We start from the raw sequence: 21907 nt of genomic DNA on the forward strand, positions 1-21907 counted from the left end.
AATACTAGTCCCATCTGTGAAAAAGTTTTATCGAAACTTGATATGACCGGACTGAAATTATATGCTGCGTATGGAAGCTCATCTGAGAAAGTGGAAGACGAGAAATGTTATGCTCTTATACCAGTGACACCGTTCAAAGCGAAGGAGCGCTGAAGGCTTGTTCGCTGTTCAGCAAGAAACTCGTAGGCGAACACAGTTTTGATTTGGAAACAGCCCTCTCGAGACAGAAGGAACCGGTCGGCATCACTTCGGAGCGAAAAAAAAGCTCTGCTTATAAGGCAGTATTTTCTCTAGTAGAACGAGAGAAGCAGAAGTTTTTTTTCATAAATTTTTTTTATTAGGTCCTTTTCGGTACTGGGACCTGGTTAGGACCGAGTCGGCTTTTGTAATTACATTTGACTTAATAATTACAGAGAATCTTGTGTGTAAATGTTAGTGGGAGGGGAGCCGATTACCCGCGGCCTACTCGGGGTTAGTAGGGAAGGGATTGATGTTAAAGACAAGGCGTGGGAAGGGAAGGGGGATTGTGTAGGGGTCTTGGTTGGCTCTGCTGGCCTTTGCTTTTGTCCTCAGAAGCTGAAGTTCTGGAAGAAAGTTTCAGAAAAATGTTTTTTTGTTGATTTGTTTGTACATGTTTGCAGCTTGTTACTCTCCTTGTTTTTGTTAACCTTATATTTGTGTATGATTCATTATTATTTCCAAATCACATATGAAGCAAGGAACATTTACCCGAAAGCTGCAACACGAATTGAAATCGAGGAAAAACGGAATTTCAGTTAAAATTTGTGTGGAGCTGTCAAACATTGCTTTTTTCGCTTACTGGAAAATTAAGTACCTAGTGCAGATTTTAGTAAATTTAACTGAAATCAGTAATGCGAGTTTGGTGTGCACGTCACGTCTAGAAAAGCGCCTACGGCTATGCAGCAAACCTCTTTCGCGATTGTTCTGCGAAAAGTATAACCAACTGCGCATCCATCCAGAACTCAAACCTTCTGCCTGCCATCTGCGCTTCAACGCAGCGAACTGACTGCTCGAAATTTGAGCAAATCGCTCGAATAAATTTGGAAAGGTTACGTCCTTTTGAAAACTGATTTGTTTTCCTGTCATGTCATAAACAAAACGTAATTAAGCTGATCGCAGTTCGTGTAAAAGTTTACAAATTTTTATTTAAATCATTGTAAAATCCTCAAATTAAGAGCATAAACAAGCCGCAAAATGGGAAAAGGCTTCAACAATTACATGTGCAAAAAGTTCTTCCATCCAGCCTCGCGCGATAATCTCAAACGGGTAAGTTTTGCTTTTTGGTTTTCCTCCTTTGTTTACATATTGTTGTACTTCGTGAGAGATTGATTTTATTTGCTTCTTGTTTGTTCGAGTGTCAAAAATTGAATGATCGCTTGATTGATTGATGGTTGCTTCGTTAGTCCAGGGTGTGCAATATCTCTCCCTTAAGACCTCAAGGGTGCGACTTGGTTTGATCCAGATCGCTCGCCATCTTCAAGCGGTGAGATATTGGGAACAGTGCCAGCGGAGATGTTCTTCGGCTTCATCCATAAAGTACGTCACGCTAAAATCAGCTAAAATTTTGTCACACTTTCTCAGACCCCCTCCCCCTAGAGCGTGACATACTTTATGGATGACGCCTTCGTACCATGCCGTGGATTCGGACGGGCTGGAAGCTGCGTCGGTTGCACCTAGACCTGTTTTCGTGTTTGCTTCGCCTTGCGATTTGACTGCAAGAGAACGCTGCTGCTTGACGCGGTTGATCTTTCCAGTGACGCTGCTGACATCGGGGTGTCCCACAGCTCAAAAAGCTCGATCCAGTCGAGATCGAACAGGTTGATCTGCTTGTCAGTCACATAGAAAGTTTTGCCAAATACCTACATCCTGACTTTCAAAACTCGAATTTTCGCTCCGTTTTTGGAAAATCTGTGTATACAGAAATTCCCCACGAAAACAGCATGATTAAAAAAAAAGTTCTCCGATCGGGCTCAAAATTTTTCTCAGGGATCCTTGGCCGAAATAATCAGACCCGTAGTTTTTTGATTGGCCATTAGGGTGACCTACGCCGTGTTAGGGTGGTTCAAAAAATGGCAATTTTCGTCGATTTTCGCAAAAAAACACTTTTTTCAAAAAGTCATATCTCCGCGCCATTTCATCCGATTTAAGCTGTACTAGACGCAAACGAAAGGTGATTATTGCGCGTATTCCCGAAAAAAACACGCGGCGTACCAGCCTCGAAACGACGCGCCGCACTTTCGTCAAATGCGCGCTGTCAAATCCCATAGGGGGATGGCGTCGCTATTTTTAGACCCCGTTTTCCACTTTTTCTCATCGAAACCGACTACTTTATCGACCTAATTTTGCTGGGCGAGATAGGACGCCGTCTATTTTTAGACGATGACTCAGCACTTTTCCACTCTTGCACTTAAAAAAAACCAGATGGCAGCACGATGTAACGCCACGTCCCTATACTGTGCGTTTTGTTTTTGTTGATCTTCTTCTTCGAATTGCATGGAATTGTTGCCGGGAATGTTTTTCATTACACCAAAAGTGCAGAAAATCGGGAGCGGCCGTGGCTGACTGGTTACGGTGTTCGCTTTGTAAGCGAATGGTTCTGGGTTCGATGCCCATCTGCTCCCAACGAGAAAGTTAAGAACACACATGAATTTAAAATGATGAATATGAACGAAAAATCAAAGTCGCTCGAGGCGGGGTTCGATCCCTCGTCCTTTGGGTTGGTATGCAAAAATGCTAACCACTAGGCCATGACGACTTGATGAGCTTAGACTGGAATTAGGAATACTGTTACAGAAAGCGAGTTGTGGCGCTATGACCACGGCAAATAGAGTCCAGGGCATTCGTGGAAATACAGTGTCCCATCCCAGAGGGTCCCGGAGTACCAAACCTTCTTAGCATGGTGCTCCCAACGAATACAACCAAAATCTCGGAGCGTATAGGGGTGTGTCCCCACGCTTCTTTCTCCCCTGTCGATTCAGAATTGTGTTGTTGTTCGAACACACAGTGCTCAAACTCAACCCAATTACAAGTCATCTCTGCGATACGGCTTTACGCAGTAGGCCTGGCCCTTTAACGCTTGTGATGTTTCAATGCATTCCGATGCAATGGCGCACTACAAATGTTAATAAATGACAAGAAGAGTGCTAGGCGTCGTCTAACCTAAGGCACTCTCCAGGATCCCTTCGAAAGATTGGATGCGCTAGGGTCTGATTAGATTAGATTAGACACCAAAAATGCAGAAAATCGCTGGCAACAGTGTCTGCGGCACCTTCTGAAATGCCGCGCGGCGTGTACCTTCGAGAGAAACGGAAATTTGGGAAAAATAGTAAGAAGTTTCAAAAATCTAGCTTAACATTTGAAAAGGTTGTAAGAAAACATAAAATGCTGTTTTTAAGGTCTTGGGTACCAAAATTTTTCGTAATTGAAAGACGCAACTTTTGGTACTCTAACATCTATAGGTCATCGCTGAAATTTTAAAGTTATCGCAGTTTTAGTGAAAAAAGTAGATTTTTTCCCCGTTTTCGTCATTTTCCCATTTTTGCGCGTGGCGCGTCGAAAAATCCAGTTTTTATTTTCAAAAAATCGTATCTCAGAGTATCAAAAACATAACTTCACCATTTTCACCATGTTATGGGAAATTTTCCGAGGAATCCGATAAAAATATTTTCAGACACAGGCTCTTTGGTTCCGAGACCTTCAAAACTTTTTCCCAAATAGCCGAACTAATCACCTTTCTTTTGCGTCTAGGACAGCTAAAATCGGATGAAATGGCGCGGAGATATGATTTTTTGAAAAAAAAGGTTTTTTTGCGAAAATCACGAAAATTTGCATTTTTCGAAACACCTGAACACGGCGTAGGTCACCCTAATGGCCAAACAAAAAAAATACGGGTGATCGCTGACAGAAAGTTCTATCGAATATCGAGCAGTTCCGTTCAGTGATAGATCCCCTTTCAAGCATTGAGCCAAAGGCTCTCTAGGCAACTGTTAAACTTAAATAAACATTCAGTAAACCGATTTGTCCAGAGCTTAGTTACCTCGGTGGTAACATATAAGAATAGTATTTAAAAGAAGTGAGTTCGAATCTCAGTTTTTTGAAATATTTTTTTTTCTTGGTTGGGTACCATTTTTTTTGACGGCGACTGAAATTACATTTTATACCAGGGTGGCCACCAGATTTCGATTTTCAATTTCCCGGTTTTTTCCCGAGACCAGAAGGAATTTTCCGGAATGTTTTTAAACCAAATTACAATGTTTTTTAGGCTAACGTTAATATCATCATACTTTTTGAACGCATACATTTGGTTCAAAGTTTGAATTCCTCAAGAAAGCTTTCAAATCTTGAGTAAAAAGTAAGTAAGTTGTAAACGAAGCCGTTTTTATCTGTTATCAATCAAACCTCTAATTTTCAAATTATTTGATTTTTTCATCGAAAGTCGTTTTTATTTTTAAAATAAGATAAATTATTAATAGAATTTATTAATTTTGTAAAATAGATTTACAAAAAAACAATGTTATCAACATTGATGTGAATGCTTGTTAATTTTCTTTGAAAAAAGGTTTTGTGAATTCAAAAAGAACAACTCTTCCAAGAATTATCAATTTCTGTGATTTTCTTTTTGTTAAAATTATTAGAGCGAGTTGTGGCGCTATAACCACGGCAAATAGTGTCCAGGGCATTCGTGGAAATACAATGTCCCATCCCAGAGGGTCCCGGAGTACCAAACCTTCTTAGCATGGTGCTCCCAACGAATATAACCAAATCTCAGAGCGTATGGTGGTGTGTCCCCACGCTTCTTCCTCCCCTGTCGATTCAGAATTGTGTTATTGTTCGAACACTCTGTGCTCAAACTCAACCCAATTACGAGTCATCTCTGCGATACGGCTTTACGCAGTAGGCCTGGCCGGTTTAACGCTTGTGATGTTTCAATGCATTCTAATGCGATGGCGCACTACAAATGTTAATAAATGACAAGAAGAGTGCTAGGCGTCATCTAACCTAAGGCACACCCTTCGAAAGATTGGCTGCGCTAGGGTCTGATTAGATTAGATTAGATTTTATTTTTGTTAAAATTATGTAAGTACTTTTTTATAACCAAAAAAGTCTTTTTGCATCATTAGTCCAAACAAAAATGTATACACTTTGGCAGCTGCGCAGGAAAAGTGCCATACAAATGTAAAAAAAATCGATACCTTGAAAGTTTTTGGCTTCCTCTCCGAGGAATGCCATATAAAATCACTTGAAAATTGGCCAAAAAATTGCACTTCGATTTCTCGGAAATGGCTGAACGGATTTGGACACTTCCGGTTGCATTCGATCCCTCTTAGCTTCCGATAAGTCGCTATTGAAAATCTTCCCCGTAGCCCTTTCCTGTCAAAAGATATTTACGAAAAACGATTTGCAAAACTAAAATGGAAAAACAAAAAACGATGAAAAATTTTCAAAATTGCTTCATTTTTGCACAACTAGGTAGTCTGGAATGTCCTCCATCCACGGCTGAAACGGGACAAAAATCCATTGAAATTAGCCAAAGTTACAGCCACTTTAAGAAAACTGTTTGCATTCAGCCGCCTCCAAATCGACTAAAACGTGGCCAAAATTAACCAAAATTTCGGCATGTTGCACATTTTTGTAAAGCTTTTTCAAAACCCAATCCAATGAGATACATATCTCGACGAATTATTAGGCTTAGTCGCTAATATCTGCACTAAACTGCTATTTTTGACGATACCAATGCATTATCACATGCTGGTTCGCCCATCCGGCTAAAAAACCCAGAACTATTATACTTCACTCGAAAGCATTTTTCATCGTGCTTCGAATGTCATTTTAGGAAATAAAATTCCCTTTGTGAATCGCGTCCAGCATGCAAAGATTCCGCCGACCTCAAATCAGGTCCAGCATGGCCCCAAAAGTCGAGCGGCCGGAAGATTGCTCGAAAAACCAAGTCGAGCACCTTCCGGCCGGAAGATTGCTCGACAACGCGCAGAGAGAAAAAAAAAACAAATCAGCTCAGAGAGCGAGCGGGAGAGAACGAGATTCGAACCCACGGCCAAAAATAAAATTCTAGGGCGCGCCCTAGCTCACTACGCCGACTCGACTTGTTGAGAAGAGTGCAACAAGAACGCGACCAACTGGTCGCAATTGGTTTACGGCAGATTATTTTATTTTGGGGGAACCCGAGTTTTGGCTTCCTCTCCGAGGAATGCCATATAAAATCACTTGAAAATTGGCCAAAAAATTGCACTTCGATTTCTCGGAAATGGCTGAACGGATTTGGACACTTCCGGTTGCATTCGATCCCTCTTAGCTTCCGATAAGTCGCTATTGAAAATCTTCCCGTAGCCCTTTCCTGTCAAAAGATATTTACGAAAAACGATTTGCAAAACTAAAATGGAAAAACAAAAAACGATGAAAAATTTTCAAAATTGCTTCATTTTTGCACAACTAGGTAGTCTGGAATGTCCTCCATCCACGGCTGAAACGGGACAAAAATCCATTGAAATTAGCCAAAGTTACAGCCACTTTAAGAAAACTGTTTGCATTCAGCCGCCTCCAAATCGACTAAAACGTGGCCAAAATTAACCAAAATTTCGGCATGTTGCACATTTTTGTAAAGCTTTTTCAAAACCCAATCCAATGAGATACATATCTCGACGAATTATTAGGCTTAGTCGCTAATATCTGCACTAAACTGCTATTTTTGACGATACCAATGCATTATCACATGCTGGTTCGCCCATCCGGCTAAAAAACCCAGAACTATTATACTTCACTCGAAAGCATTTTTCATCGTGCTTCGAATGTCATTTTAGGAAATAAAATTCCCTTTGTGAATCGCGTCCAGCATGCAAAGATTCCGCCGACCTCAAATCAGGTCCAGCATGGCCCCAAAAGTCGAGCGGCCGGAAGATTGCTCGAAAACCAAGTCGAGCACCTTCCGGCCGGAAGATTGCTCGACAACGCGCAGAGAAAAAAAACAAATCAGCTCAGAGAGCGAGCGGGAGAGAACGAGATTCGAACCCACGGCCAAAAATAAAATTCTAGGGCGCGCCCTAGCTCACTACGCCGACTCGACTTGTTGAGAAGAGTGCAACAAGAACGCGACCAACTGGTCGCAATTGGTTTACGGCAGATTATTTTATTTTGGGGGAACCCGAGTTTTGGCTTCCTCTCCGAGGAATGCCATATAAAATCACTTGAAAATTGGCCAAAAAATTGCACTTCGATTTCTCGGAAATGGCTGAACGGATTTGGACACTTCCGGTTGCATTCGATCCCTCTTAGCTTCCGATAAGTCGCTATTGAAAATCTTCCCCGTAGCCCTTTCCTGTCAAAAGATATTTACGAAAAACGATTTGCAAAACTAAAATGGAAAAACAAAAACGATGAAAAATTTTCAAAATTGCTTCATTTTTGCACAACTAGGTAGTCTGGAATGTCCTCCATCCACGGCTGAAACGGGACAAAAATCCATTGAAATTAGCCAAAGTTACAGCCACTTTAAGAAAACTGTTTGCATTCAGCCGCCTCCAAATCGACTAAAACGTGGCCAAAATTAACCAAAATTTCGGCATGTTGCACATTTTGTAAAGCTTTTTCAAAACCCAATCCAATGAGATACATATCTCGACGAATTATTAGGCTTAGTCGCTAATATCTGCACTAAACTGCTATTTTTGACGATACCAATGCATTATCACATGCTGGTTCGCCCATCCGGCTAAAAAACCCAGAACTATTATACTTCACTCGAAAGCATTTTTCATCGTGCTTCGAATGTCATTTTAGGAAATAAAATTCCCTTTGTGAATCGCGTCCAGCATGCAAAGATTCCGCCGACCTCAAATCAGGTCCAGCATGGCCCCAAAAGTCGAGCGGCCGGAAGATTGCTCGAAACCAAGTCGAGCACCTTCCGGCCGGAAGATTGCTCGACAACGCGCAGAGAGAAAAAAACAAATCAGCTCAGAGAGCGAGCGGGAGAGAACGAGATTCGAACCCACGGCCAAAAATAAAATTCTAGGGCGCGCCCTAGCTCACTACGCCGACTCGACTTGTTGAGAAGAGTGCAACAAGAACGCGACCAACTGGTCGCAATTGGTTTACGGCAGATTATTTTATTTTGGGGGAACCCGAGTTTTGGCTTCCTCTCCGAGGAATGCCATATAAAATCACTTGAAAATTGGCCAAAAAATTGCACTTCGATTTCTCGGAAATGGCTGAACGGATTTGGACACTTCCGGTTGCATTCGATCCCTCTTAGCTTCCGATAAGTCGCTATTGAAAATCTTCCCCGTAGCCCTTTCCTGTCAAAAGATATTTACGAAAAACGATTTGCAAAACTAAAATGGAAAAACAAAAACGATGAAAAATTTTCAAAATTGCTTCATTTTTGCACAACTAGGTAGTCTGGAATGTCCTCCATCCACGGCTGAAACGGGACAAAAATCCATTGAAATTAGCCAAAGTTACAGCCACTTTAAGAAAACTGTTTGCATTCAGCCGCCTCCAAATCGACTAAAACGTGGCCAAAATTAACCAAAATTTCGGCATGTTGCACATTTTTGTAAAGCTTTTTCAAAACCCAATCCAATGAGATACATATCTCGACGAATTATTAGGCTTAGTCGCTAATATCTGCACTAAACTGCTATTTTTGACGATACCAATGCATTATCACATGCTGGTTCGCCCATCCGGCTAAAAAACCCAGAACTATTATACTTCACTCGAAAGCATTTTTCATCGTGCTTCGAATGTCATTTTAGGAAATAAAATTCCCTTTGTGAATCGCGTCCAGCATGCAAAGATTCCGCCGACCTCAAATCAGGTCCAGCATGGCCCCAAAAGTCGAGCGGCCGGAAGATTGCTCGAAAAACCAAGTCGAGCACCTTCCGGCCGGAAGATTGCTCGACAACGCGCAGAGAGAAAAAAAAAACAAATCAGCTCAGAGAGCGAGCGGGAGAGAACGAGATTCGAACCCACGGCCAAAAATAAAATTCTAGGGCGCGCCCTAGCTCACTACGCCGACTCGACTTGTTGAGAAGAGTGCAACAAGAACGCGACCAACTGGTCGCAATTGGTTTACGGCAGATTATTTTATTTTGGGGGAACCCGAGTTTTGGCTTCCTCTCCGAGGAATGCCATATAAAATCACTTGAAAATTGGCCAAAAAATTGCACTTCGATTTCTCGGAAATGGCTGAACGGATTTGGACACTTCCGGTTGCATTCGATCCCTCTTAGCTTCCGATAAGTCGCTATTGAAAATCTTCCCGTAGCCCTTTCCTGTCAAAAGATATTTACGAAAAACGATTTGCAAAACTAAAATGGAAAAACAAAAACGATGAAAAATTTTCAAAATTGCTTCATTTTTGCACAACTAGGTAGTCTGGAATGTCCTCCATCCACGGCTGAAACGGGACAAAAATCCATTGAAATTAGCCAAAGTTACAGCCACTTTAAGAAAACTGTTTGCATTCAGCCGCCTCCAAATCGACTAAAACGTGGCCAAAATTAACCAAAATTTCGGCATGTTGCACATTTTTGTAAAGCTTTTTCAAAACCCAATCCAATGAGATACATATCTCGACGAATTATTAGGCTTAGTCGCTAATATCTGCACTAAACTGCTATTTTTGACGATACCAATGCATTATCACATGCTGGTTCGCCCATCCGGCTAAAAAACCCAGAACTATTATACTTCACTCGAAAGCATTTTTCATCGTGCTTCGAATGTCATTTTAGGAAATAAAATTCCCTTTGTGAATCGCGTCCAGCATGCAAAGATTCCGCCGACCTCAAATCAGGTCCAGCATGGCCCCAAAAGTCGAGCGGCCGGAAGATTGCTCGAAACCAAGTCGAGCACCTTCCGGCCGGAAGATTGCTCGACAACGCGCAGAGAGAAAAAAACAAATCAGCTCAGAGAGCGAGCGGGAGAGAACGAGATTCGAACCCACGGCCAAAAATAAAATTCTAGGGCGCGCCCTAGCTCACTACGCCGACTCGACTTGTTGAGAAGAGTGCAACAAGAACGCGACCAACTGGTCGCAATTGGTTTACGGCAGATTATTTTATTTTGGGGGAACCCGAGTTTTGGCTTCCTCTCCGAGGAATGCCATAGGGACGTGGCGTTACATCGTGCTGCCACCTGGTTTTTTTAAGCGCAAGAGTGGAAAAGTGCTGAGTCATCGTCTAAAAATAGACGGCGTCCTATCTCGCCCAGCAAAATGAAGTCGATAAAGTAGTCGGTTTCGATGAGAAAAAGTGGAAAACGTGGTCTTAAAATAGCGACGCCATCCCCCTATATAAAATCACTTGAAAATTGGCCAAAAAATTGCACTTCGATTTCTCGGAAATGGCTGAACGGATTTGGACACTTCCGGTTGCATTCGATCCCTCTTAGCTTCCGATAAGTCGCTATTGAAAATCTTCCCCGTAGCCCTTTCCTGTCAAAAGATATTTACGAAAAACGATTTGCAAAACTAAAATGGAAAAACAAAAAACGATGAAAAATTTTCAAAATTGCTTCATTTTTGCACAACTAGGTAGTCTGGAATGTCCTCCATCCACGGCTGAAACGGGACAAAAATCCATTGAAATTAGCCAAAGTTACAGCCACTTTAAGAAAACTGTTTGCATTCAGCCGCCTCCAAATCGACTAAAACGTGGCCAAAATTAACCAAAATTTCGGCATGTTGCACATTTTTGTAAAGCTTTTTCAAAACCCAATCCAATGAGATACATATCTCGACGAATTATTAGGCTTAGTCGCTAATATCTGCACTAAACTGCTATTTTTGACGATACCAATGCATTATCACATGCTGGTTCGCCCATCCGGCTAAAAAACCCAGAACTATTATACTTCACTCGAAAGCATTTTTCATCGTGCTTCGAATGTCATTTTAGGAAATAAAATTCCCTTTGTGAATCGCGTCCAGCATGCAAAGATTCCGCCGACCTCAAATCAGGTCCAGCATGGCCCCAAAAGTCGAGCGGCCGGAAGATTGCTCGAAAACCAAGTCGAGCACCTTCCGGCCGGAAGATTGCTCGACAACGCGCAGAGAGAAAAAAACAAATCAGCTCAGAGAGCGAGCGGGAGAGAACGAGATTCGAACCCACGGCCAAAAATAAAATTCTAGGGCGCGCCCTAGCTCACTACGCCGACTCGACTTGTTGAGAAGAGTGCAACAAGAACGCGACCAACTGGTCGCAATTGGTTTACGGCAGATTATTTTATTTTGGGGGAACCCGAGTTTTGGCTTCCTCTCCGAGGAATGCCATATAAAATCACTTGAAAATTGGCCAAAAAATTGCACTTCGATTTCTCGGAAATGGCTGAACGGATTTGGACACTTCCGGTTGCATTCGATCCCTCTTAGCTTCCGATAAGTCGCTATTGAAAATCTTCCCGTAGCCCTTTCCTGTCAAAAGATATTTACGAAAAACGATTTGCAAAACTAAAATGGAAAAACAAAAACGATGAAAAATTTTCAAAATTGCTTCATTTTTGCACAACTAGGTAGTCTGGAATGTCCTCCATCCACGGCTGAAACGGGACAAAAATCCATTGAAATTAGCCAAAGTTACAGCCACTTTAAGAAAACTGTTTGCATTCAGCCGCCTCCAAATCGACTAAAACGTGGCCAAAATTAACCAAAATTTCGGCATGTTGCACATTTTGTAAAGCTTTTTCAAAACCCAATCCAATGAGATACATATCTCGACGAATTATTAGGCTTAGTCGCTAATATCTGCACTAAACTGCTATTTTTGACGATACCAATGCATTATCACATGCTGGTTCGCCCATCCGGCTAAAAACCCAGAACTATTATACTTCACTCGAAAGCATTTTTCATCGTGCTTCGAATGTCATTTTAGGAAATAAAATTCCCTTTGTGAATCGCGTCCAGCATGCAAAGATTCCGCCGACCTCAAATCAGGTCCAGCATGGCCCCAAAGTCGAGCGGCCGGAAGATTGCTCGAAAAACCAAGTCGAGCACCTTCCGGCCGGAAGATTGCTCGACAACGCGCAGAGAGAAAAAACAAATCAGCTCAGAGAGCGAGCGGGAGAGAACGAGATTCGAACCCACGGCCAAAAATAAAATTCTAGGGCGCGCCCTAGCTCACTACGCCGACTCGACTTGTTGAGAAGAGTGCAACAAGAACGCGACCAACTGGTCGCAATTGGTTTACGGCAGATTATTTTATTTTGGGGGAACCCGAGTTTTGGCTTCCTCTCCGAGGAATGCCATATAAAATCACTTGAAAATTGGCCAAAAAATTGCACTTCGATTTCTCGGAAATGGCTGAACGGATTTGGACACTTCCGGTTGCATTCGATCCCTCTTAGCTTCCGATAAGTCGCTATTGAAAATCTTCCCGTAGCCCTTTCCTGTCAAAAGATATTTACGAAAAACGATTTGCAAAACTAAAATGGAAAAACAAAAACGATGAAAAATTTTCAAAATTGCTTCATTTTTGCACAACTAGGTAGTCTGGAATGTCCTCCATCCACGGCTGAAACGGGACAAAAATCCATTGAAATTAGCCAAAGTTACAGCCACTTTAAGAAAACTGTTTGCATTCAGCCGCCTCCAAATCGACTAAAACGTGGCCAAAATTAACCAAAATTTCGGCATGTTGCACATTTTTGTAAAGCTTTTTCAAAACCCAATCCAATGAGATACATATCTCGACGAATTATTAGGCTTAGTCGCTAATATCTGCACTAAACTGCTATTTTTGACGATACCAATGCATTATCACATGCTGGTTCGCCCATCCGGCTAAAAAACCCAGAACTATTATACTTCACTCGAAAGCATTTTTCATCGTGCTTCGAATGTCATTTTAGGAAATAAAATTCCCTTTGTGAAACGCGTCCCGCATGCTAAGATTCTGTCGTCCCTAAATCAGGACCAGAATAGCCTCAAAAACGTCTTCGCCAAGCCAAGACAAGTCAAGTCATTTCGGGAAATGACAATATGTAATGTGTTCTTAGATACCTATCCATGAGCCATCGATCGACTCCGTTAGCGATACACTTTTACCCTTTCTTAAATTTTTGCTTTAGCTGTAGAAGGTGAGAGCGGAATGCAAGGCGAGAGAAGGAGAGAGTTTACGGAAATTTTGACTCGTTCGAGCACTGCATAGGGACGTGGCGTTACATCGTGCTGCCATCTGGTTTTTTTAAGTGCAAAAGTGCTGAGTCATCGTCTAAAAATAGACGGCGTCCTATCTCGCCCAGCAAAATGAAGTCGATAAAGTAGTCGGTTTCGATAAGAAAAAGTGGAAAACGTGGTCTAAAAATAGTGACGCCATCCCCCTATGCCGTCACGGTGTAAAAACTCGCGTGCATTGCTTACATGGATTTTCGTCGACGAACATGGGCGTATTTTACTTCTACTCGGATTGAATAGCATTCGATTTAGTAAGTCTCTAGACTATATACTATGTATTCTGCTTTCAGTCAAAAGGATCGCAAAGTTATTATTTTAAATTGTTTTAAAATCCATTTTAAATCCTTTGCGGTCGTACAAAGGGTCATTGTACCCAGAAAATTAAGCTTTATCATTGTGAACAATAATATTACCAATTTAGTTGAATTTTAGAACTCAATCAACGAATCGCCTCTATATATACATGTACATTCTCAATACATTTATTTGTGTATGAACCGAGAAGAGGAAGCCCCCATTCACCTAGGTGGATTAAGTAACGTTTTTTTAGAATAATTACTTTCTAAAAAACCCAAAACACATAATGGTAAAAACAATTAAAAAATTATCGTGCTGTGATTTTTTCAACAACACATAAGGCGGGTACACATTTTATTTAAAGTTTTTGTTGCCCCGAAAAATCAGGGGACAAAAAATTATTATTTTTTTTTTTTTTTCAAAAAACATCAAAATTTAAATGGAAATTTAAGTGCAATCAGCTGAAATCAATTTAAAATGCATTCCCTTGCGTCTTGAATCATTTTTAAGCATGTTTGGGTTGATTTAATAATCTCTTGAATTTTTGAAAATGTTCGATCTTTAGTTTTTTTTCGTTATTTTTTTTTGTTTTCGTCAAATCTTACATTTTTTGTAGACTAATGATTGCAAAACAACTGAACTAGCGAAAATGCATTTTTTAACACTTTTTGCATTCAAATTTTGAGACTATGGCTTGTTCCTTGATATTTTTTTCAGATTTAAACAAACTACACATACTTTTTTGAAGTTGTAGCTATTTTAAATTAAAAAATAACTCTATTTTATCTCTAAAAAGTCAAATGGTTGAGAAAATTACAGCATTCTTTTTTGAACATTTTTGATCCATTCTTTTGTTGCTAAGATACAGGCCAAGAACAATATTTTAAAAGAGTGTATTTTGTGTGACAATTTGAAGAAAAAGTCTTGATCTTTAAATTTAGAGAGATATTTACTGTAATGTTGTTTTCGTACCATGATATCCATATTTTCCACTTACAAAAAATCCTAATTTTAATTTTATGCAAAACTAATATTTTAGCAAAGATGGGGTAAATGTCCGCCATTACGGGGTTTGTCTTCCGACCCCCTGAGACCGCTCGTGGTACCACCAGGAATACATGTACCCCAGGTTGAGAACCGCTGGTAGAGCAAACATTTTGCTTTATTAAAAAAAAAACAAATTCGCCTGGTAAAAGTATCATAGGATACAACAGAAAAAAAAATCCATAGCCAAGAAGCATGAGTCTATCACACAAATTCAAACATAGATTTCGCGAATTCTTCATTTAGAATAACAGGAATAATATTCTTATTGAGAAAAGAACATATTGAATACATTAAAGAGGCTAAAATATTTTCCCGGTTTGTCGGTCGAATTCCCGAGTTTTTCCCGGTTTTCTCCCGGTGGATAAAAATCCCGGTTTTTTCTCGGTTTTCCCGGTTTTTTCCCGAGGTGGCCACCCTGTTTTATACAAATCAAAGGACACTCCAGCTGGAAGGCTAGGAAGACTTAATGAAACGGTTAAAAAGCAAAATGCACCCCAACTAAAATGGAGACGAAAACTTATTGCCACCGTTATTAAAAAAAACAATGCTTTTCTAGTTCAGGAAAAAGAGAATCGAACTCACTACCTCTGATTTCTAAACCTAATTGTAACCACTAAGCTAGCAGTTCTGATATGTAAATGGATGATTAACAGTCAATAAAATTTAGCTAGTCTACTGAGGTCTTATCAAAGGAAAATGTTGAAGTTCTGAACTGGGTTCTCCGTTCGTTTCAAAAAGGCCTACTGAACGAACGTTTCTTAGAGCTGTTATTTTTCGTGCTGCTGTGTAAACTTGAACGAACGGAGAACCCGTTCAAAAGCATGACTGCTTGAATGGGTTGCTTCGCTAGACCAGGGTGTGCAATACATATTCAAACGGGAATCTTCCTCTTCGCTTCGCTGCAGGTATGGATGGCGGAACAGCAGGCGGAAGCGTACAAGAAAAAGCAGGAGGAACTGCGGAACCAGTACGAGAAGGAGCAGGAACTTCACGACAACAAGGCGATCCTCAGCAGGGACAGCAAGGACAAACTGAGCGTCAACTTCATGTACGAGCTGCCGCCCGGAATGAAGAAGGAAGCGCGCGAGCCGGAAAAAACGGACGAGGCCGAGTACAAGTTCGAATGGCAGCGCAAATTCAACGCGCCACGCGAGAGCTACTGCAAGGGCGACACCGAGATCCGGGATCAACCGTAAGGAGCTATTGCGGGTTGTTGAGGTTGATGCTGATTTTGGATTGTTTTTTTTTTTTTTGGTTCCTAGGTTTGGCATCCAGGTGAGGAACGTCCGCTGCATCAAGTGCCACAAGTGGGGCCACATCAACACCGACAAGGAGTGCACCATGTACAGTTTGTCGATGAGTGAGGCCAAAAAGATTCATTCCGAGGCGGAAGGGAATCAGGTTCTTTCGAAGAAAAATCTTGAGCAGGGTCTCCGCGAGGACGGACTTGCCATGAAGAGAAGCGCATGTGAGTTGGCCACTGCCCATCAGTTGGTAGAGGAGCCGGGACTGGACAAGGTCCAGACGGAGACGGACTTTCTGAAGTCGCTGTCCACCAAGCAAAAGAAGAAACTGTTGAAAAAGCTGGAGAAGATTGAAAAACGTCACAAATCCGAGAAGAAGCATCGCAAAAGCGAGACTTCCTCGTCCGATAGTGATGAGGATGAGGACGAGGACAGACGCTCGTCCCGGAAGAAGTCAAAGAAATCCCACCGCAAACGTGAGTCCGATTCGGATTCGGACGATGACCGCCACCACCGTCGAAAGGAGAGCAGAAGCCGCAAGCCGCACAGCAGCTCGGGAAGACACGATCGTGACCGCTCCAGAAGTCCCCGCAGAAGCCACAAGCGGCGCTAAACGGACGTGACCACCAATTCCAAATTGTATCCACCATATCTGTGTGTGTATTATGTGTACTGTTTTAACCAACAAATTAGCAATTAGGCGCCAGGGATTTCTCGTAAACTAACAACATTGTCACTATCACCAATCTTTACGTTTATTTGAAAATTTTTAATATTCGGTAAAACATATCAATTACACTGCGTAGAATAACTTGCTCTTGTGTGTGTTCATGTTAATTCTCGAATTTCCGAAAGCCAGTCCGTTTTACGAGCGCAATCCTTCATGTTCCGTGACAGGAGGGGGGAGAGGTGCCGTTTCTATTTTGCTGCTGATTATTTGGATTTTCTTTTGAAGCGTGCGAAGAACTCTTCCTCGTTCAGATTTAATCAATTGCGGACCAGCGACGACGACGAGGAGCCCGTGGCCGGCAGGATCTCGGTGTGGTTGCTCTCGCGGGGTTGGTTCTGTGGAGGAAAAGGGGAAAAATCCGTAGTGATTATTGCTTTCGATCGTAATTTGTCGATAGTTGATTCTCAAACAAGGGTTCAAATTTAAAAAAAATGGAAAATTTCAAAAAATTAACGTTACAAAACTTTCAAAAAAAAATTTTTTTTTTAATATGTTAAAAATTTCAAAAAATTTAAAAACCTCAAAAAAATTAAAAATTTCAAAACTTAAAAAAAATAAAAATTAAAAAAAATTAAAACTTTCAAAAATAAAGAATAAATCAGAAATTTAAAAACAAATTCAAATCTTTCGAAAATATATATTTTTTTAAAGTTTAAAATCACTCAAGTTAAGAGCTCCAGGGAGTCCTTACACACCAATTTCTCATTACTGAATTCAGTTAAATTTACTGAAATCTGCAATACTGAAATTTTCAGTAAATGAAAACTTGCTGAAATTTCAGCAACCTTTGACAGCTCCATACAAATTTTTACTGAAGTTCAGCGAAAAACTAACTGAAAATTTCAGTAGTGCAGTTTTCAGTAAATATTAACTGAAAACGAACATCAGAATTTGCTGTGTAGGTAATCCAAGACAGCCTAAGTCATTTGGGACCATCCATAAACCACGTGGACACTTAAGGGGGTATGGCGATTGTCCACGATCCATACAAAAAGTTTTTTTGTATGGACAATTGTCCACGAGGGGGTAAGAGATTACCAAAAAGTGTCCACGTGGTTTATGGATGGTCCCTTTACAAAGTCGTCTAACCTACTCTGAAGCTATGCGGGTATTGATCCGTGGGCAATACCGGTCGACATTTATTTAACATCTTGCTAGTTACGGTAGTAGACCCACAGATCTCAACTCCAGGGAGTCCTTGGATGATCCTGGACATTTCAAAACATTAACAAAGTAGTCTACCATACTCTTTGAAGCTGTGCGGTTATTATCAGTGGTAAAAAATCATTGACCTCTTGTTACGGCCCATTCTCCTTTGAATTTTTTTTTAAATTTGCAAAATTTTCAATTTTTTTTTATTTTTTTGAAATTAATAAAATTGTTTAAATTTGTAAAATTTGTGAAATTTTTATCAAATTTTTGAAATTATAAAAAATAGAAATTTTTGAATATTAAGAAATTGTCGCAATTTTTCATATTTTTGAATTTTTAAATATTTTGGACTCTTAAAAAAAATTTAAATTTGTGAAATTTTTGATATTGGCTTTTTTTAATTTTTAATTTTTTTGTATTTTTTTTATTTTTCATATTTTTTGAATGTAAACAAACATATTTTTTAAAATTGTTTAAATTTTTGATTTTTTTGGATTTTTTTTAAATTTAGAAATTTTTGAAATTTAAAAAAAAAATAGAAATTTTTAAAATTTTTGAAATCTTTAAAATGTTTAAAATTTTCAAAATTCTTAAATTTTTTTAAAAATTTGAAAATTTTGAAATTTTTAAAAATTTTGAATTTTTTAAAAATTCTGAAATTTTAAAATTTGTATTTTTTTTGAAACGATTGGGATTTCTCAACAGTAAATTTACGATCGTAATTTGTAAACAAGAGTGTATCCCTTCCACACCTTATGCATACTGTCATTCGAGTGAAAGGGATACACTATTGCCCTTTTGAAATGTTAGGCTCCATTTATCGATGGTAGATCGAGATTTTTTGATCTTACTATCGAGAAATCTCGATCGTGAGTCGAGAAATTACGATCGTAATATAACGATCGAATGCAATAATCACCACGAAGGTCTAATTTCAAAACAGTTATCCTACCTTCACGTGAATGTGGTGCCGAACCATGGCCGCCCGCAGGATCAGCATCCGCGAGCGCCGCTGGAACTCCTTGCCCACCAGGATGGCCTTCTCGAAGGTGGCACTCCTGTGGTCGGCGTCCTTCGCGTACAGAATCTTGTTGTGCGAGTCGATGCGGGCCTGGATCTGCCCGTCCAAAATCAGCTGCATCAGCTCGTTCTCGAGCGCCCCGACGGACCGGTTGAACGCGGTGGCCATCTTGCGCATGTCCGCCGACATGTACGGGCTAAAGTACTGGACGAGGGCGCGGTTCCGGATCTGCGTGTACAGCGAGTTGACATGCGGCGCAATGTACATGTCCAGCAGCAGATTGTCCTTGATCTCGTCGAGCAGCTTCAGACAGGAAGCGTACTTTGACTCGTAAAACTTGAAAATGATGTCGCGCAGCTGCGGTTCCAGCTCCAGGAACAGCTTGAACGAGCTGCTCGAGATGACGTTCTTCAGCTCCTGTCTGTCGAACGTGGCCAGGGCGCACAGTCCCCCGTACATTGCGACATTATTCGTGGAGATCATCTCGGGAAAATCGCACAGATCAAAGTTTGCCTGCAGGAAGTGCTTGGCAGCGGATTTGTACTTCCGCGTGGCCAGCTCGGCCAATCCCGCAGCGCACTTCAAGCGCGTCACCACCGCATGGTTCGGGTCCTTGTCCTTTGAAGTTTCCGCAATCTCCGTAGTTCCTTCCGCCTTGGAAACGTAGCTCAGAACGTGGGACCAGTTCTGCAGATAGATCGACACCTTGATCACGTTCAAACACATGTTTACGACGTGCTTGCCGCTGGTACAGTAATCGCGAGCCCGCGAGTAACACTTGAGCGCATTCGACAAATCGCCACAGTTCAAATAGTGATCGCCGAGGTCGTCATGACCGCGCCGGATGCTCTCCTTGATTGAGTTCGCCTTGTAATTCTTCAAATCACAGTCCAACTTCTCCAACTTCAGCGCCGATTTCTTGCTCTTGGTCTCAACCCAGGCCGAGTCAAAACTCGGAACGTCCTGTGAGCTCGACTGCGCCGCCACATCCGGCAGCGTACTTCCGCCGGACAAATCGGCCAACTTCTTGTGCAAGTGCTGGTACAGCGTCACATTATACGTCGTGGTTACGTAGTTAATGGCCATCTTGAGCGACTCGAGCCGCAGCGCTGGACAGTGGTCCGCAATGTAAATCAACCGGTGCAACTTGGCCAGTCCCGTGTACTGGTTCGCCACCTCCAAATCCAGCGACGGATTTTCCACCACGTACAGTTCCTCCTCATTGTTCTCGTTGTCCTCGGGTTGGGCGTCCACCTGCATCGGTTCGACCGCGTTCTGCAAAAACCAAATACTATTTCAACAAAACTCACAAAAGAAGTGCAAAAAAAAACACAGTGCAAATTCCTGTTCCTCCTCCGCCGAAAGATTACCGAACAAAAAGCAAATGACGCACTTTTGGCACCGGAGCAAGAATCGAAAAAAAAACGACACTCACCGGGACGTTTAGCTGCAGCGGCATCGCGGTGCGGGGAGGCGATTCCTCGTGAAATTCACTACTTTTGTCACGAAAGCGAACGCCGAAAATTCAATTCACCAAAATCGGCGACACCACACAACACTTTTCACGAACGAAACGATGCTGCGCTACTGGTGAGGATGACAGTCGGGATGGGGCTGTCAGAAAAGGTTGTGCGCGATTGAGGAGCGCGTGGCGCTTGGTAACCTCGTGTTTGAGTCGTTTGAGTTTGAAGGAAAAAGGGTTTGTTGACAACAAAAGGTGTAAATAACTGCACTGCAATCTGTCAAATGTAAAGGTTGAAAATTGAGTTTTCTATGTCAAAAATCAACTGTGGTAAATTAGTCAAAATTTCAAGATCGTAAGAAAAGGTTGAACCATATACAAAAACAGTTCTAGAGTTTTTAAAAGGTCCTAAAAACATTTTGAAACACAACAGCTTATTAGACTGTCTGCAGCGCGAAGTTTTATAATTGGGTCCTAAAATGAAGCTTAGATTACTGATATTATTGTTTACAGCGATAAAGCTTATTTTTCTGAGTACAATGACCCTTTGTACGACCACAAAGAGTTTAAAATGGATTTTTAAATCAATTTTGAAAAATTAACCTAGCGGTCCTTCTTGACAGAAAAGTTCCTACTTGACAGCTCGTTCCAAGGGGACCATAGTTGATCCATCGAAAAAATGTTGTCTTGTCATAATTTTTTTTGCATTAAAATGAAAAAAAGTGATCAGAAATGGTTTTTGATCGTGTTTTTTACCGTTGTACATAAAAATTTACATAGGCCTATGTAAATTTTTATGTACAACGGTAAAAAACACGATCAAAAACCATTTCTGATCACTTTTTTTTCATTTTAATGCAAAAAAAATTTTTTTTTTACCCAATTGGGTACTAAAGCCCTATGCCAATTTTTATGTACAACGGTAAAAAACACGATTAAAAACCATTTCTGATCACTTTTTTTTCATTTTAATGCAAAATTTTTTTTTGTCAAGACAACATTTTTTCGATGGATCAACTATGGTCCCCTTGGAACGACCTGTCAAGTAGGAGCTTTTCTGTCAAGAAGGACCGCGAGGTAAATTTTTCAAAATTGATTTAAAAATCCATTTTAAGCTCTTTATGGTCGTACAGAGGGTCATTGTACTCAGAAAAATAAGCTTTATCGCTGTGAACAATAATATCAGCAATCTAAGCTTCATTTTAGGACCCAATTGGGTACTAAAGCCCTATGTCAATTTTTATGTACAACGGTAAAAAACACGATCAAAAACCATTTCTGATCACTTTTTTTCATTTTAATGCAAAAAAAAAATATGACAAGACAACATTTTTTCGATGGATCAACTATGGTCCCCTTGGAACGAGCTGTCAAGTAGGAGCTTTTCTGTCAAGAAGGACCGCGAGGTTAATTTTTCATAATTGATTTAAAAATCCATTTTAAACTCATTGTGGTCGTACAAATGGTCATTGTACTCAGAAAAATAAGCTTTATCGCTGTAAACAATAATATCAGCAATCCAAGCTTCATTTTAGGACCCAATTGTTTCAAATGGCGAACAGTTTTAAATTTGTAGAACTGGCGGAAATGAAACTAGAACACGGCGCTCGCAACGCGCTGATCTAAATGTTGTTTCAAAACATGCTTTTAATTGTGTGCGCGTATGATTATCAACACAGCATCATAGTGTATGTGTAAGAATACGTGGATATCTCTATATATCTGATTTTTTTGAAACTGAGTT

General features: G+C 40.8%; 2 protein-coding genes across 2 annotated transcripts; one reads left to right on the forward strand and one right to left on the reverse strand.

Moving 5' to 3' along the window:
• The first annotated feature begins 1106 nt into the window (after window positions 1-1106).
• On the forward strand, window positions 1107-16613 carry LOC6043815 (corepressor interacting with RBPJ 1). Its single transcript, XM_001861348.2, has 3 exons — window positions 1107-1287; window positions 15460-15746; window positions 15817-16613. Exons 1-3 carry the CDS (start codon window positions 1216-1218, stop codon window positions 16409-16411), a joined length of 954 nt encoding a protein of 317 aa, XP_001861383.1. The 5' UTR covers window positions 1107-1215; the 3' UTR covers window positions 16412-16613.
• On the reverse strand, window positions 16535-20363 carry LOC6043787 (COP9 signalosome complex subunit 1b). Its single transcript, XM_038262805.1, has 3 exons — window positions 20137-20363; window positions 18633-19976; window positions 16535-16863 (listed from the first exon to the last, which is right to left on the reverse strand). The coding sequence occupies exons 1-3, from the start codon at window positions 20158-20160 to the stop codon at window positions 16786-16788; spliced, it is 1446 nt and encodes a 481-aa protein (XP_038118733.1). The 5' UTR covers window positions 20161-20363; the 3' UTR covers window positions 16535-16785.
• Between the last annotated feature and the right edge of the window lie 1544 nt (window positions 20364-21907).

The sequence above is a fragment of the Culex quinquefasciatus genome, chromosome 3 (genome assembly GCF_015732765.1).
Source record: "Culex quinquefasciatus strain JHB chromosome 3, VPISU_Cqui_1.0_pri_paternal, whole genome shotgun sequence".
In the NCBI taxonomy this organism is placed as follows: domain Eukaryota; kingdom Metazoa; phylum Arthropoda; class Insecta; order Diptera; family Culicidae; genus Culex; species Culex quinquefasciatus.

What these genes read in the sequence shown, in the direction of transcription:
- LOC6043787 (XM_038262805.1), bottom strand. Translation starts at nt 20,160, where the DNA reads ATGCCGCTGCAGCTAAACGTCCCG. An exon ending in CGCTGCAGCTAAACGTCCCG is followed by an intron (nt 19,977 to 20,136) that starts GTGAGTGTCGTT and finishes TGGTTTTTGCAG; the next exon opens with AACGCGGTCGAACCGATGCA. An exon ending in GGCACCACATTCACGTGAAG is followed by an intron (nt 16,864 to 18,632) that starts GTAGGATAACTG and finishes TTTCCTCCACAG; the next exon opens with AACCAACCCCGCGAGAGCAA.
- LOC6043815 (XM_001861348.2), top strand. Translation starts at nt 1,216, where the DNA reads ATGGGAAAAGGCTTCAACAATTACATGTGCAAAAAGTTCTTCCATCCA. An exon ending in CGCGCGATAATCTCAAACGG is followed by an intron (nt 1,288 to 15,459) that starts GTAAGTTTTGCT and finishes GCTTCGCTGCAG; the next exon opens with GTATGGATGGCGGAACAGCA. An exon ending in ACCGAGATCCGGGATCAACC is followed by an intron (nt 15,747 to 15,816) that starts GTAAGGAGCTAT and finishes TTTGGTTCCTAG; the next exon opens with GTTTGGCATCCAGGTGAGGA.